General features: G+C 43.3%; 1 protein-coding gene and 1 long non-coding RNA gene across 5 annotated transcripts; one reads left to right on the top strand and one right to left on the bottom strand.

Annotated features, from left to right (window-relative positions):
• The first annotated feature begins 608 nt into the window (after positions 1-608).
• Positions 609-3,578, top strand: LOC120640507. Of its 4 annotated transcripts, XR_005661844.1 has the most exons (5): positions 609-1,112; positions 1,359-1,587; positions 2,006-2,198; positions 2,839-3,033; positions 3,163-3,578. It is a non-coding gene; the product is annotated as an uncharacterized LOC120640507 (long non-coding RNA). The 4 variants fall into 4 exon arrangements; XR_005661845.1 differs by having other exon boundaries at positions 615-1,587; positions 2,013-2,198; XR_005661842.1 differs by having other exon boundaries at positions 617-1,587.
• Positions 3,579-9,674: 6,096 nt separating this feature from the next.
• On the bottom strand, positions 9,675-13,185 carry LOC120640506 (trimethyltridecatetraene synthase-like). Its single transcript, XM_039916371.1, has 2 exons — positions 12,286-13,185; positions 9,675-10,148 (listed from the first exon to the last, which is right to left on the bottom strand). Exons 1-2 carry the CDS (start codon positions 13,183-13,185, stop codon positions 9,675-9,677), a joined length of 1,374 nt encoding a protein of 457 aa, XP_039772305.1.
• Positions 13,186-16,727: the final 3,542 nt, after the last annotated feature.

Below are 16,727 nucleotides of genomic sequence, written 5' to 3'. Positions count from 1 at the left end.
AAGGCAAAGAAAAGTTCATTTCCAATAGTTTCCTATTGTTACTAAAAAAAATGAGAACTTGTGGTCCCACGGGATTAATTTCACGAGAAACATCCATGGCCGGTGGACATGGCTGCCAGATAGAAGGTTCTTGCAAGTCAGATTGCCGGCGATTTAGAGCATGAGAGGATTTCAAATTTGGGGGAAAAGAAAGAGGACGATGAGGGGATTCTGTTTTACATTTTATTTGTGTCGGGGATGCATCGTAGCAGTCGAAATCTTGCCAGGAAGAATGCTGCGGCGGTGGTATGTTCGTGCGAGACCACGGTGGCAACGATTTGTTTTATTGGGTCCACCACGGCACCACAATAGGGAGGGTAGCGGGGAGCCGGGGGAGAAAACGGCGACGAGTATACTCCCTCTCTCTATATATGTATGTATATATATATACATATATACATATATGTATATATACTCTATATATGTGTATATATATATGTATATATATGTATATAGTAAGTCTATTTGGTACCCTCAATATGGAATAAGTTACGGAGTACCCGAGCCCAACTGCGCCCGGCGACTCGCTCCCCACAACCGCAAGGCGGCCGCCCGCCCGTCCGCCCCACTAACTCGCCCCACCACCCAAAACCGCCCCTACCCGAGCCCAGAACCCGACGCCGCACGCCCGCACCACCAAAACCGCCCAGCTCGGACCCCTGCCGTCCCCCAATCCCGTCGTCAAGCTCGGATTCGCGCCCCCAATCCCGGCATCCAGTCGCCGGCTCGGATCCTGGGGCGGCCGCATCAACCTGCCATCGGCGCTCCTTCACCCTCCAGACGTGTCCCCAACTCCGGCGCAGCACAATCCCCATCCCGGCGTGTCTCGGCCTCCCGTCGGCGACCTCGCGCCGTCCCGTCGAGGTGCTACGCGGCCGGCTCCCGTCCGCCCCACCTCCACCGGGACCCATGCCCAGCCGCCTGGATCGAGCACACATCTGCGGCGGTGAAGCTCGGCGATGCAAGGATCCTACGCGTCTGTCCGTTTCCCTTCCAATCCCGCTCGCCTGGATTGAAATCGGATTTGGGCGCGTTCTTCCTCGGTGGCGGCAGTTTCATATCCCTCCCCTTTGGTGTGCATTTATTCGGATTGATGGGCTATTCTCCCCTAGCGCAGATGCCCATGCCCCCTATTCTTCTCCTATATAATTTCAGTTGATTTTGATTGATTTCTCATGGAGGTACCGATGATTTTCTAAAGGTGGTAGAACAATATTAGCCGCAGAATATTGCAGTCTCGTAGTTGCGTGATCCTTTTGCTTGTTTGCCTTTTGATCCCTTAACATCTAATTTTATTCATATTCAATTTTGATCTGCAGTAGCCCGAATTGGACAGCGCCGCCAGCGGCATGCTATCGAATTCGTCGGTGTCCGTCTGCCGCAGGGCGAGTGAGGCCGCCTTCACCTGCCGCAGCAGGGTGCAGTAGCACATTTGGGGCACGAGATGAGGAGGCTGTCATGAGACGTCGTCTCGCCAATTACTCTGGAGTTGCTGCTGGTGCGGGTGCCGTAATCGAAGACGACGGCCGCATACTACGCTGCTTCACGGTGAGGATACTATGCCACTATCTCTTCTCTTGTCATCTGTATCAGGTGGAGCAGGTATTTGGTTACATCAGTGTTGGTTGCATGTCAGTTGCTTGAGCAAATGCCAATACACTATGAACTTTGTGGTATGTTGCATTTTTTAAGTTATTGTTTTCCCTATCAAGTACTTTGATTATAACTTGCATGCATCGATTCCATTTATGTACTTGTAACTTTGTAATCTACTTAGTCTTCACAATTTATATATACTTGTAGTTTTATAGTATCCTTGTTCTTCACAATTTATTATTAATTGCAAGCACACTTTTTCTTGAATGCTTTGTACTTCCTAATAGCATTTATTCGATTGCGCAATGCATACTTCTGAATTGACGTTAAAAATAGTTGTAACATGCTGTTTGATTACACACTAACTCAGGTGCTAGACGTCACTGCAGAGCAGTTTCAGCATCTGGTGACTGGTTGTTGGCCCACTGCGGCATCTTGTCTTCCTGACCGTGCAGTTTTAAAAAGAACATGGATGAATTCAAGGAGTTGATGCACACTGGCACCATGGAGACGGTGAGCTACGGCGAGAGTGGATGTTGTAGCCTAGCGAACATGGCATGCAGGTTTGTGTGCTGACTGTTGGTGATCGTGATTTCTTACATGCTGTGTATGTGTGCTTTTGGTGGATGAATCATCACTGATGCATGCTCCGTGTTTGGGTGAATATACCCATGTTGAGTTGATAGTTGCAGATTGGTCATCTGATACTTTTTTTTTCTTGCCACTAATCATTATATGCATTTAAGAATTATATCATAACCACAATAGAGATTGTTGCTTTTCAACAAGTGTCTGCAGCACGCAAATTTACTGATAGGGTGTACTGGTTAGGGTGCATTTCAGTCAGAGTGCAGTAAATCAGATTTTACTGACAGTGTGTTTTTCTATTATACTAACTAGAATTCAGTTTTCTACCTTGTTAAGCCCATGTAGTTTAGAATACATTTTACATTTTCCTTTGTTTGACTGTCATTTATGATGGAAATATATATATATTTGTAGTGTAAAAGAAAGATGTACAAGTACAACGATCCGTAGTTACTAAATAGCTATTCATACACCGGATAAACAAGCATTAGTTTGTTCTGATTGCTCCCAGTGGCTCTGGTTCACTACTCTCTCATGCTTTGTTCTCTACATTTAATTCATGATTTGGGACGACTTGGTTTCTCTGCTCTCAGTTTACCTCTCACTTGTACGCAGTGTGAGAGCTGATGGACAAGCTAGTTTGTATCCGCTTACAGTCTGAGCTCCCATGGTGTCTCCGTGAAGATCGTGTAGCTCATTGCTGGAGCCATTGTCTAGCCGGGGCAGGGAGGCCCACATGAGAATTTGATGTGGCACCTCCTCTGTCCAATTGCTCATAGACGTCAGCAAGCTTTGCCATAGGAATCCGAGGTTATTACTCCTAAAGGATGCATTTCAACTTTCTTGAACATTCATAAGATTTTATGTCGAATCTTCCATGATTATATACATTCAACTGAGTTGCGACATTGACATGCTAACACAAGTGCTCGATTTCAGGAATTGGTGATCGCAGTACTAGGGCATCGTCAACATGGCGGCACCTCTGTTTTTGTGGCCTAGTTGCAGTGCTGTTGCGGCTGCAGGATGACGTCCCCTCCGGTGTCCTTTTTAGGAGTCGTATGGTGTACTTGGGACTCGTGCTCAGCGATGTCCAGATCCTGAACGAGTTTTGGTTGGGTCCTTTAGTGCTGGTGATATTACCGTTGAGTCATGAAAGGGGTTTTGTTGAGTTGATAGTCAGATCGTATTCGAAAAAGTTTGATCAGTGTAACTGAGCTCGTAGCTGAGTGGAGCTTTGGGTCAACCGAATTTGTTGGTGCCGTGTGGTTTTTTAGCTTGATTTCCACTCAAATTGGGCCGGCACTTGTCCTTTTATTTTTCTTCTAATAAAATTTTCTGGCTGATCACAAATACTTCTTATTTTAATAAGAAATACTTTAGTTCTATCCACAAGACCACAAGAACCATTAGTCAAATCATAAGCACTTTGGACTTGGATATTAAATCTCATATATTCACCAGTGTCGTATGTTATAGTTTGAACATACATTTACTCGTCCTTAGAAATAAACTATATTTGAAAATTCATGATGAATAGCAGCTCTGCTCATTTCGGTAGGCAAAAAGAATAACAAACCTGATCCATAGGTTTAAAAAGAAAAAAAGTATTTCTCTGCATAATTGGAATAAGTAAATAGTTGCCTACCTAAGTTAAAAAGATGAATGCGTGATGATTAGAGTGAGGTGCAATATTTAGGTTTGTCCATCAACTTTTCACCAAGAATTCAAATGCATGCTGGGCCCACCACTTGCCATACGTCCGGCCTGCGTATACACGTGGCAGGTTGCTCGGAGGAAAAAAGTGAGCACGCGCGCGACAAAAGAAAAAACCGGTGCGGAACCTCGAACGAAAAATTGGACGTTGGCGCTCGCGCTGGGTGGGAGGGCGACCGTGGCCGGTTGGCTCGGGTATGGAATAGCCTGTTCCATACCTAGGGTAGAGATTAGCCCTGGCTTGTATATATATGTATATATATATACATATATATATATACACACGGCAGCGCTATTCTACACTTTAGGTGTAGAATAGTATTCTACACCCAACCAATCTAACACCCACCGGCTAACCAACCGATCCGTCCCCCATCCAGTCCAGCTTCTTCGTTCACGAGCACGAGCCGTGAGCGGCGCGAAGCGCCGCGAGCGGCGAGTGCGAGCTGTCAGGCTGTCGGCACGCAGGCTAGTGGGGGCGGAGGCCGCGGCGGCGCCCCGGCTAGCGATGGGCCGGCGGGAGCGGAGGCCGCGGTGGTGCGCAGGCCTGCTGTGAGCCGGCTGAGGCAGCTGCGGCAGCTTGAGCGGTAGCGAGGGCGCGGGAGCGGCCGCGGGGCAGGGAGTTGCGGCGCGCACGACGGCGAGGGCAGCAGCGGCGCGCATTCCTAGTCCCTGCGGGGAGCGGCGGCGCGGGGGAGGCGGCCGCATAGGCTGGTGCGGTCCTGTGCGAGGAGCAGGCCGGCAGCGGAGGCCACCGGCGTGGGTGTTGCACGCGGCTAGGCACGCGAGAATCAGGCGGGCAGCGGAGCGGGCGGCGGCCGGTGCCGTCGCGAGCGCAGTGCATGAGTACAGCGCAGTGCATGAGCGCAGCGCAGTGCATGAGCGTGGAGACGGCGGAGCAGAGTACAGCGAGGAATAGAGCCAGAGACCGCGGGGCGAGAAAGCTGGGTTTCAAGCAACGCGCTGGAATCCTGTCATTGTGCTTCACATCACCTAATTTTTGACGGGAGTGAGTTCAATGTTCTGCCAAATCACTCTCCCTCTCAGTAATTTCTCTTCCCGACACCTAATTTCTGTTGCTCTTTCGATTAATGTGGTTATTGGTGATTTAAAATTAATAGGATATTAGAACTGTGAGTAGAAATGTCGGTTGTTAGACTGAACCCAATTGTTACTGAAGCTGATGGGATGCTATATTAAACCAAAATGATGAAATACTAAAAAGCTGCTGTGCATTATTGAACCCAAAAAAGAATAGACTTCTAAAAGGTGATGAAAATATGAAATGCACTGTTGACCCCAAATTGACAAGTGAAATTTATGGGATCTACTGAAAAGGGTGGTTTAGAATTACTGAAAGTATGGATTACTGAATTACTGGTGATGTTCATGCGCTGCTGAATTGTTTATACAAACAATGGGACATAATATTGGAAATTACTGAACCATCAATTACTAGGGGTAAACTAAAAGGAAAATACTAAAGAGAGAAAAAATGCTAATGAAAAAACACGCTGACATGATTTTTGCTGAATTGTTGTGGTTGTTCAGTGGTGCCATTTTATGCATTGTCGAATTACTGGATATGTGAGTGTTGGAACTATGAGACGCATTCGATGGATTTGTGTGTACTAGTTCTACGGAGCATATACTAAACATGATGAGATGGACTAGCAATACCGAACAACTGGTGATTACTGGATAGCCAAAAAAAAGTAGATACATGCCTTGATAAACATGATAGAAAAAAGTTTGATTACTGAATAATAAAATATTACTACGTCTGAGGTAATTTATAGTAGTGGTATTACCATGGATTATTGAATTGAATAGAAAAATGAAGTTCTAAACATATATTAGCTGAGGAGGATTACTAACACGGTCTTTATTCTAGTTGAGATGATTACTTAATAGAGCATGATGAAAGTGAGCATTAATGGTCAGAGCCTCAGAGGAATAATGAACATGCAATGTCTGAGCATAGATACATAGAGCATGTGTGCATATCTTATCATTCAGATGTCATAAACAAGTGACCTATGCACATATATACACAAATGCTTGTTACAAAAATAGCAGCCAACCAAAAATCTTGTAATGCACAAAAAATTGACATAATTTTGTACACGCTAATCTTCATGTTGTTCTTCACTTCTTGGAGCCGTCTCTAGCACTAAGTTCAGCACATTCATGTGACTGAAGTGATTCTTTAACAAGCACCTTGATGTTACTGGCCCGCACAAAAGGAAAGTATTTTACTGAGCAAAATCAAAAGATGTATTACTAAACAAAATACATATTGTAGGGCTACTGATGTAAAGCACCTTGACTAGACACCAAAAAGCAAGAAAAATATCAATGAACAGAAATACATATTACTAAGAAAACTAAATAGGTGTTGTTAAGAATGGAGCCAGTGGAATACTAAACATGATTAGATTGAGTACTACTGAACTCGACGGATCGGGAGTGTCGAACATATTAAGATAGATCAACAATACTGAAGATGATGAAATGGATGATACTTAATCATATAAGTTGGACTACCAAAAAGCTAAAATGATTGACTATTGAACTTGAGAGAATGGGGGTTGCAGGGGATTTACTAACAGAGAATTACTAAAATACTAGCAGAATGAGCATACTAAATGTGTTATTGGTCAGGATTTAGTTCATTCTTATCGACCATCAAACAGTGGTAAAAAAGAACTTACTAGAGAAAAAGAGAAACACATTACTTGATAAAAAAAGAACTAAACAAGATTACTGAATATAATTACTGAAATTAATGGAATTTGAATTTTGCGTGAAGCGCATATAGGATCCTATGGGGGAAAAAGCGCACAATCCATCAACTACAACCCCCCCCCCCCTCTCCAAAAAAAAACTCCAAACACAAAATCACAGGAGCGAGGTGCGATTGGAACATTTCAGGGGAGTGTGCTCATACATGAGATTCTCACCACAATTTCTCCACGCCGGTGCTCCTTCAAAATGTTACTGGATATACACAAAAAGAAAGTATATTACTAGACAAGAATTGTTATTTTTGCATAGTGATTACTGAACATGTGAATAATCAATTAATGAAATGTTATGATGAATTCTAAATCCAAATCTACTTAGTGAGGATCGTTCATGCTCTGTAATAGAAAAAATACTAGACTAACTGCTAAACCAAACAAATTACTGATACCAAAATCCTTACAAAACTACTGGCCTAACTACTCAATTTAGAGCATCAATATTCAGTAAATTATTTTGTTCTTAGCCATCGAGATCGTATCATAGTTCTAGATGGTTCAGTAATTAGCCTAAGTTACTGAATATAAAATTGCATGAGCTTCAGCAGTTTTTTAGTTTCAGTAGTTTTAGTTAAAAAGTTACTGAATTCGTAAAACTAAAAAGATGGAACAAAATTGAGCTACTACTATACACCACTGAACTAACTACCGGCTCATCATCAACATTCAATAATTTGGCTTAAAATTAGTAACAGGAATCAATGTTGTTTGGTGGCGTGCAGCCGCATGGAGAGCATCAAAATGTTTAGTAATGATTGAAAATTACTGATATTATGCTAACAAAACTACTGTAATACTATTGAAATAACATAGGATTGAGCCTAACCTAAGCTACAAAAATGAATAGTTGTGCTTGCAATAATAAATTACTGAACTGAAAATTCTTACAGAAAAACCAGACTAAAAAAACAAACATGAGTTACTGAACTACTGAAATGAATGAATGACCAAATGAAATGGGGGATAGGAGGTGCGCAGCGTCGATAATCACACCTTAATTTCTTCACGCTGCTTCCGCTTTCACAATCAGGATGAAAATCAACTAAAAATGAGAAAAAAATCAAATGAACTTGAAACGCTAGAACATCTTATTTCAATCGATCTAGTACCTTGATCCCAATTAATCGAAAAGGGTGGGGCTGTGCATGATGAAAAAGGATGCTCACCAGAAAATGTTGAACGCACAAACGAGTAGTGAGCAAGAGGGGGGTGGTCGATTTTAGTGGTTGGCTCCGTTCTCCCGCCGTGTCGCTGCCCGGGCGCTTGAGTCGCGCTCCCGCCCGATCAAGCAGGCAGCGCTCCCCCACTGGGGCGCCCAAGCAACGCTCCCGCCGAGTCCTGCTAGCCATGCTCCCGCCGTTGGGGCCGCCGCTGGCGAGCCCGGAGTCTTCGAGGCCAACCGAGCCCTTTGTCGCATCGAGGTGCCGCGAACTCGATCGCTGGGGGCACCTGGATCCCGCCGCCGCCGCCGCCGTCACTCGAGGGTGTGGGAGGGTGCGCCGCCTGGGATCCCACCACCGCCGCACGGCTTGAATCCGCCTTCGCCGCTGCCGAATCAGGCCTTGAATCGCGGTTAGGTCAGCGTGGTCGCATGGACTGGTGGGGGCGATGGGGAGGGGTGTGGGGGAGAGATGGGCCATGGGCCTCACAGGTTGGCTTGATTGGGTCGGGTCAGGAGGACGGTGGGTGGGCAAACTGGTCTTGGGTGTTGGGTGTTGAATGCTATTCTACACCTTGGGTGTAGATTATCATATATATGTGTGTGTATATATATATAGGAAAATTCTATTTTACACTCGCTTGTAGCTACTCCCACATGTGTATCTCATCATATATTACGTATGTGACCCAACGAAGAGTATGTACATGGAGTATGTGATCATACTTGAACATCTGTGATGGTATATACATTAGGTATGTAACCATACATAAAATATATGGACATACTTATTTTATATACTAATAATAAGGTATAATCATATATATTTAAAAAATAGGACTAATTTTGAAATTTTTCATGTGTATACCTTTGAAATATGTTAGAATAAGTATATGAACATACTCAAAGTGATAAATGAGTATGAGAACATACGCACGGTGGTATACTGAAGATGAGAGTAGCTACACTCGAGTGTAGAAAAAACTATCGGTGAGACAACAAAGGGTTCCCAATGGAGACAAATCAAGTGTACTAGCGTGTGGTACAGGATACAAAGTTTGAACATGCATGTTCTATCTATACAAAAGCTATTGTAACATATTTGGTTCAACCGAGTCCTTGACATATACGAAAGATCATCTATCTGTAACAAATGTTATTACATAGGATATGGACTCTTCCAACGATTCCATCATCTAGAACTTGCAAGGAACGGATAACCATGAGCAACCTTTCAGAATCTGACAAGTGCAACTCCATTGCACTGATTGGCAAGTTAAAGATGACGGTTAAATTGGGTAGGCATGCGCTTATCAGAGATAGTTTTGCTTTTCGTTTTGTTACCATACTGTGAATTGAATGAATGAGTCAACAGCTAGTACTCTTCCTATGCTTGGTTGAACAGCATTAGTCAGTTCTGTTTAATTTAATCACCGCTCATTTATATTAGAAATATATCAGTTCTTACTGAATACTAACAGTGAACTAATTAACGAAATTAAGCTTTATTCTTGCTCATGTGCTTTTGGGCGGGCCTCATCCAATATTCCAATGGGCCCAAAGACTGTGTGGGACCCCAGCTTTTTAGGTAAGCATATCTGCATGCATCGGTAACAACGCTTTGCCGCATGAGTCACGGCGCCGGCTCTGCCCAATAGAGGTGAGCCGGTAACTTGGGCTCGCCTGCAGCCTCAAGCGGAATCATGCGTGGCATGGTAAACCTGAGGCTCTCCTCCATGTTCAGCTCCTCCACCGTCATGACGTGAGGTAACCTACAGGGTCAACTGTAGCATCTTCAGCGCAAGGCCCATGCACGGGCACATCCGGCGACCAGATCCGAACGGTAGCAGCTCGAAGTCCTGCCCCTTCACATCCACTGTGCTGCGGTCCAGGAATCGCTCTGGTCGGAAATCATTGGGCTCCTCCCACACAGAAGGGTCACGGCCGATGGCCCAGACGTTGACCGCCACGCAAGTGCCCGCCGGGATGCTGTAGCTACCCACAACTGCGTCCCTGCGGCACCGCCGTGGCGAAAGCAGTGGTGTAGCTGGATTCATGCGCATCGACTCCTTGATTACTGCCTGGAGGTATGTCAGACGGTCCCCCTCCGTGGGCAGACGGTCACGGCCGACGACGCGGTCTAGCTCCTCGGTGGCCATGGTGAGGGCCACTGGGTTCTTCAGCAGCTCCGATAGGGTCCACTCGATGGTCACCGCCGAGGTGTCCGTGCCGGCGCTGATGGTGTCCTGCATGCACCCATTCGCCAATGCAATTAATATAATCTCTTGGAGTCAGTGTGTGAAGGGCATCAACTAATTAATAACTAGTAAAACTAGTCCATTAACCCGTGCTTGTACGCGAGATAAGGACACAATTAGAGCATAGGATACATACTTATACTCTATACAAGTTTCACCTGCATCGATATTTACTTTTTTTCACTTTGCATGGCATGTCAATATGTATTGGACGAGTATTTCAATTGGACCCATTTTTGAGCAATATGTTCAACATAAAAAATGCTATTCTAATCTCTTCAACCAAACATGTATACCTAGTTTATATGATGATGCATATCAAGAAAGTATACCTTAATTTATTAATAATGGCAAAAATTGATATAATTAAGAATCATATATTGGTGTCCTTTGAGATTTTTGTTATAATGACATATGTAGACATAGATTTAGGGTTACTTCTAGTTTATTTTCCACTTGGAAGGTTTGTTTCAAATTTTCAAGGAATAAGTATTTTTAACAAGATCTGATTATGTGTTAATAAATAGTAAGATGAAGAAAATTTTGATATACTAGATACAAAATAGCGCCTAAGAGCCCAAAAATATCTCGAATAGGAATTCTAGGATTCGATTCTTTTACCGCATTGGGATACTTTGAATTCTTGAGTAAACCAATTCGAGAACAGTTGGATGCCGACAAAATCATCAAAGATGGATTACTTCTATTCAACAAGGTGCCAATAGCTTTTTGATGTTGGCTAAGTGATTGAATCAACGCCTCGGAATAAAAGGCACGTCGATATTTACTTTTTTTTTCACTTTGCATGGCACGTCAATATGTATTGGACGGGTATTTTAATTGTACCCATTTTTGAGCAATATGTTCAACATAAAAAATGCTATTCTAATCTCTTCAACCAAACATGTATACCTAGTTTAAATGATGATGCATATCAAGAAAGTATACCTTAATTTATTAATAATGGCAAAAATTGATATAATTAAGAATCATATATTGGTGTCCTTTGAGAATTTTGTTGTAATGACATATGTAGACATAGATTTAGGGTTACTTCTAGTTTATTTCCATAAATGGGAAATTTGGATAATTTAGATGCAATTTTTAGGCATCCATGTTTTCATAATGGCATAAATGGTTACTTTTTGAATATTATTTTTAGATTATATTAAGTTACTTTATAATGGAAGATGTGTTAATATAAAGGGTAAAGTCTTGTTTACACCAATTTTCAACCTTCAAAACAAAACCGGATAACGAGTATCATCCAACAATTGAAATCGGATAAGTTTGTCCCTTTGGCTCATTTCAAAGGTGGTTTTGTATGTTTTTAACATAATAAACAATCCTGGTTGAAAATCAAATGTAATTAAATTTAAATCAAGTAAATATGAAACTAGTACCTTTTCTTTCCTAAAAATATAATGCAATATATACATTGTTGTTATATTTGAATCTTATTTATTAAAAATAATAGGCATAAATACAAGCAAACAAATACAAGGAATATAAAAATAATTGGATCCGAATAAGTGACAAGTTATGTTGCCTAGTTCGTCCCTTCTTCTCTCATTACTCCTGCATCCGTACTCTGGTATTTCCATTTACTAATGATAGTTGGGGTTGGCCTCAATTTAAAAATAAATAAATAACAAGTTGAGTGCCAATAGAAAGGTCATATTTCTAGGAAAATACTGACACATATTTTGTATTTTCTTATTTGAAATGAATTACTTATATTTTTATTATAACTTATATACTTTTAATTTAATAAAATGAAACATCATATGTGAAATCATCAAAGACTTAAATTTGTCTGATTTTGATAGTTGGACGGTCTCTGTTACTCAATTTTGTAGTTGAAGGTTGGAAACTGAATTTTTATGAAAGTTCAAGACTGTAAACACGGACTTTCGTGTAATACAAATTAATTGTGTCACAACACCTTCTGTAATACTAGAGGTGGGTAATTTTATTTGAAAAGAATATAACAGATCACATGGTTAGGATGATTATAGGGTTTTGAATTTATGGCCCCATATTTCTGTTTTTTATGATAATCTATTTATTTTTAAACGTGTCTCATGGATTAATGTGAATAAATGGCTTGATATGTAGTATGTACCAGAATAAATGCCTTGATACCGTCCCGCTGGATGCGGACCTCCATGTCCGGGTCTTCATCGAGCTGCAGCAGCAGGTCAACCATGTCCTTCGCCACAAAGCCATCACCCTCGCGCCGACGACGCTCGATGTGCTCGTCCAGCACGTGTTCGAGGAACCTGTCCATCATCCTGCTGAGCCTCTTCGTCCTACCAATGTACCCCTGTAGGTCCAGCGGGTTAAGCCAGGGGATCACGTCGCCGATGTTGAGCGAGCCGGTGAGAACGAACAGCTCGACGATCATCCAACGGAACTCCTCCGGCGTCGTCACCGAGCTGGCCCCCTCCGCGACGTACTTCTTGCCCATCACCATGCGGGAGACGACGTTGAGGTTGAGCATGAGCAGGTGGTCCCTGAATGCCACCGCACGCCCCATTGATGAGGCCGCGTGCAGGTCGCGCAGCATGGCCTTCACCTCCTCGCGGTGGACATGTTCGTGCAGCTTGAGCTGCCTCTCGCTGAGGAGCTCGGTGTGCCAGAGCTTGCGCGCTTGGCGCCAGTACGCGCCGTAGGGCGCCCAGAACATGTCGGAGTAGTTGTAGAACAGGTACCTGCCAATGTTGAGCCTAGGCCGGTCGATAAACGCCTCGTCGTTGCTCTTGAGGAGCATCCGGGCGGCGTCGGCGGAGGAGCCGACAACGACGCGGACAGAGCCCACCCAGACGGACATCAGCGGGCCATACCGCAGGGAGAGCTCGTGGAGGGAGCGGTAAGTAAGCGGGCCGAGCAGGTTCAGGCTCCCGATGACCGGCCACGGCCTAGGGCCTGGCGGGAGACAATACTTGCGGTTCTGCCTGAATCGCAGGACCGTCGTTACGAAAACCATGGCGGCGAGAGCAATGGCAAGGAAGGAGAGTTCCATTGGCAACTACCCTGTGTTTGTTGTTGTGCAAATGAGTATCTGCCTGAAGTATATATTTATAAAGGAAAAAAGTCTTAAATTACTCCTCTCAACTATAGCCAAAGTCTGGATAGCCTGATAAACTATAACTTGGTTCAACTTACCCCTAAACTATAATATTTAGTTCATTTTACCCTATAATATAATTTATCTTTTTTTTCTTTGTAGACAAGTTGAATTTCAATTTCAAATTTTGCAGAATAGTAGTGGATATCACAATGAATATTTAAAAGAGTTGTTAGTAGTTTTTCATCGTTATTTTCATATAATTTTGAACTCCAATGATTAATTTATTATTAATGATCCTAACCTATCGAAATAATGATAAAATAATTATGATATATTTTTTAACATGTTTTATGATGTGTACAACCAACTTGTAAAATTTCAATTTAAAACTCCACCTATGCATGGAGAAATAAAAAAGACGAATTGTATTAGGGGGTAATTTGAACCGAAAGGCATAGTTTGATGGGTAAAACAAACTAAAAAATAGTTTAGAGGGTTATGTAGACTATGTCTATAGCTGTTGGGACCTATATAATGAGGGTTGTATCCATCATTGTCAAATCTTTATACAAAAATGTCCACCTGAAGTATAATTATACACGCATCCACACCGGCACCCATATACACGTTACCCTCGATAGCATCTCTAAGTAACCTGGCCATGCATAGTTCTTCAGATTTTCAAAAATCACCACAGATGCCACCGAATCCATGAGCATAAGTAGTGGCCTTAATTTCTTAAATAAACCTTGAACACTATGCTAGAAATCAGATGCTCTTTCCGTAGACCGGTACGGTGTATTTCGGAACGGTCACTACTACCAAAGAAAACATTAACCGTGACCTTTCAAAAGACCCTAGGAGACGGGCACGATTTTGAACCGCCTCGATTGATGCCCGCGATTAACCGAGACGATCATTTTTCATTAACCGAGGTGGTTAAAAAAATACCTCGCAAAATCGATTAACACAGGCGGACACCATAAAATGACCAAGGCGGTCCATCTCGCTTGCCCAAAAGCCCCAATTGCCAACGCACAAGTATATACAAGACTAGGGTTTCGCACACAATTCCTCTCCACCCTCTCCCTCAGCCTATTAGCCCGCCAGCGTGCCGCCCCTCCTTCCTCTCTCCCTCCAACTCTCGTTCTCCTTGTTCTCCAGCGGGCGCCTGCCACCTCCCTCCTCTGCTCCTTCCCTTGCCAAGCTCCCCCTCAAACAGCAGGCCATATTTGGGTGGCGGCCAGCGCCCCTGCTGCAGCTGACACAGGAGCTCCCCTCCTCTGCAGTGCAGGCAAGTGCGCCCAGCTGCGTGTGCTATCGGGGCTAGACCCGGCTCAGCCGGGCCCCGGCGGGCGCTGGCGGAGGGAGTTGGCGGGAGCGAGCCGTGGACGGCAGATGCAGTAGTGGGCACCGGCCAACGGCGGCAGTAGGCGCGACCGTGGCACGAGCGGTGGGGGCCCTAGCGAGCAAGGGCCGATGGTGGCTGCGAGCCCCGGCACGCGCGGCGGAGGAGGAGCACAGTGGTGGTGAAGGAGGAGCACGGCGGCGGCGGAGGAGCATGGCAGATGGGCTTGTGATGGGCTCGGCGAGCTTTTTTCTTTTTTATTTGATTAACTAAGGCGGGCAGCAAAACCGCCTCGGTTAATAGGTTATTTACTGTGACCTTGCGTCCCGCCACGGTTAGTCACTTTTGCCTGCCTCGGATAGGTTTTTTGTAGTAGTGGGTAGAAATCACATGGATTGTCATGAAGGAACGGTTCCTGGAATGACTGCCTTCAAAAATAGGCTTGGTTTTAAGGATCATTCCTAAAAATAAACAAGCTCTAGAAATATATATGCTGTTTACTGAGGGAAGCAAGAGCCAAAATTTCGTGTGGATCCCGATTTCCGCCCATCTCTCTCCCTACTTCTGTCTTCATCTCTCTTGCATCTCGCTAATGCATGCCCTCCCCCCTATGTCTCTCTACTAGCAGCACTGATGTTGGCGCCGTTGGGTAGAAATGGGTTCACCCGTGCCCATACCCACTAATCTCCTGTACTCAAATTACCCATCCCCAAATAACGAGGGTAATACCCGGTAAGAGGCAATGGTTAACTAATGGCATCTCGATACGCGTGGCTGGCACCGTGTAAATGGATATATCTCTATTTATTAACGTTTGTATTTATTTACGGAATGGGTCGTACACTTAACGCTAGAAATGGCTTATTTTCTACACGCATTAGACAGAGCCAATAGGAAAAGGGCATGGCGTCTAATGTATGGCCGCTTGTACAGCCACCCTCAATTATGAGCAAACAGTACCATTGACATATTTGGTAAAATATTCAGATTAGTACAATAAGAAAAAGTTGGCACCAATCATGACTGACTGTACTGATGCATTGATTCTTCCCATAAAATTTTATATATGAATTTAGCATATAAACAAGTTTTTTCATACTTTAGCTACATAAGTTTGTTGTATAAATAGTTGCTTCTTTTGTGATATACATCTAAGTACACTTCTTATGCTTCGGAAATGTAGAATATTTCAGAGCTCAAATTTTGTACTCAAATGTAAGACATCTTAGGTTGAGAATGGACCCAATCATCTTAATTGTGCATCATTTTCGGATCTTTTCATATCAGAAAGACGTGCATGCAGCCATGTAGGGAGAGATACATGTGAGAAAGGTGCATAGGAAATGACATGCTACTTTAATTAGCACATATTTAGTTAGCCAAATAGAGTCTCAATGCTTAATAATTAGGGGTACGATAAGAGTCTTTTGTATACAGTCATAATCTGTCCTAAAAACTCGGGAACGCCTTATATTTGGGGAAGAGGGAGTAGGATATTTTTGTTAGAATTTGCTCTGAAAACAAAACTACTCCTTCCACAAACTCAGTAATATAAGAAAACTGAAATATTCTAATAATATATATTTAATGCACGACATTAATTATGCAGCAACGAACGGGTGGTACAACGTGTTCAATTTTCAAAACATTCACGAACGAAAAGTGTCTATTTTCCTTGCCATATATAAAGACCTTTGTGTATTTTCAAAACAATCACGAACGAACAGTGTCTATTTTCAAAACATCACGAACAAACCAACAAAGCAATTTTGAAAAGAGAAGAAGCAGTGAGTTCTAAAATTCCGCTTTTAATTAGGACCCAATTCACTTTTTGGCAACTTGCCAATTCTGTGTCCGTCTTGGCATGACTCTGGAAGTCACCCCAAGGAGTACTGGCCTAGCGTGTGCTGACTTCAAAAACTGCTTTATTTTCACACTTTTTGACAAATTTGATACACCTACAATAATGCCTATATATCTAGGCTTGGTCCTTGGGTCCTTGGATACGCACATGCATAATAAGTAGACATGGAGTCTGATTCTTTCGTTGACATGCATCACATGGATAATGGGACATGGCTTCATTTAGTAGATAAAGATCAATTTAGCTTCAGTATCTTGTTAGGGTGCCTCGGCATGTGATTGT

The sequence above is a fragment of the Panicum virgatum genome, chromosome 7K (assembly GCF_016808335.1).
Source record: "Panicum virgatum strain AP13 chromosome 7K, P.virgatum_v5, whole genome shotgun sequence".
NCBI lineage: Eukaryota > Viridiplantae > Streptophyta > Magnoliopsida > Poales > Poaceae > Panicum > Panicum virgatum.
Note: the sequence above shows the minus strand (reverse complement) of the source record. Positions and strands in the feature narration are given on the sequence as shown.

Coding starts and splice junctions, on each gene's coding strand:
- LOC120640506 (XM_039916371.1), bottom strand. CDS start 13,185: ATGGAACTCTCCTTCCTTGCCATTGCTCTCGCCGCCATGGTTTTCGTA. Junction 10,149..12,285: donor GTATCAAGGCATTTATTCTG/GTACATACTACA, acceptor GGGTGCATGCAG/GACACCATCAGCGCCGGCAC.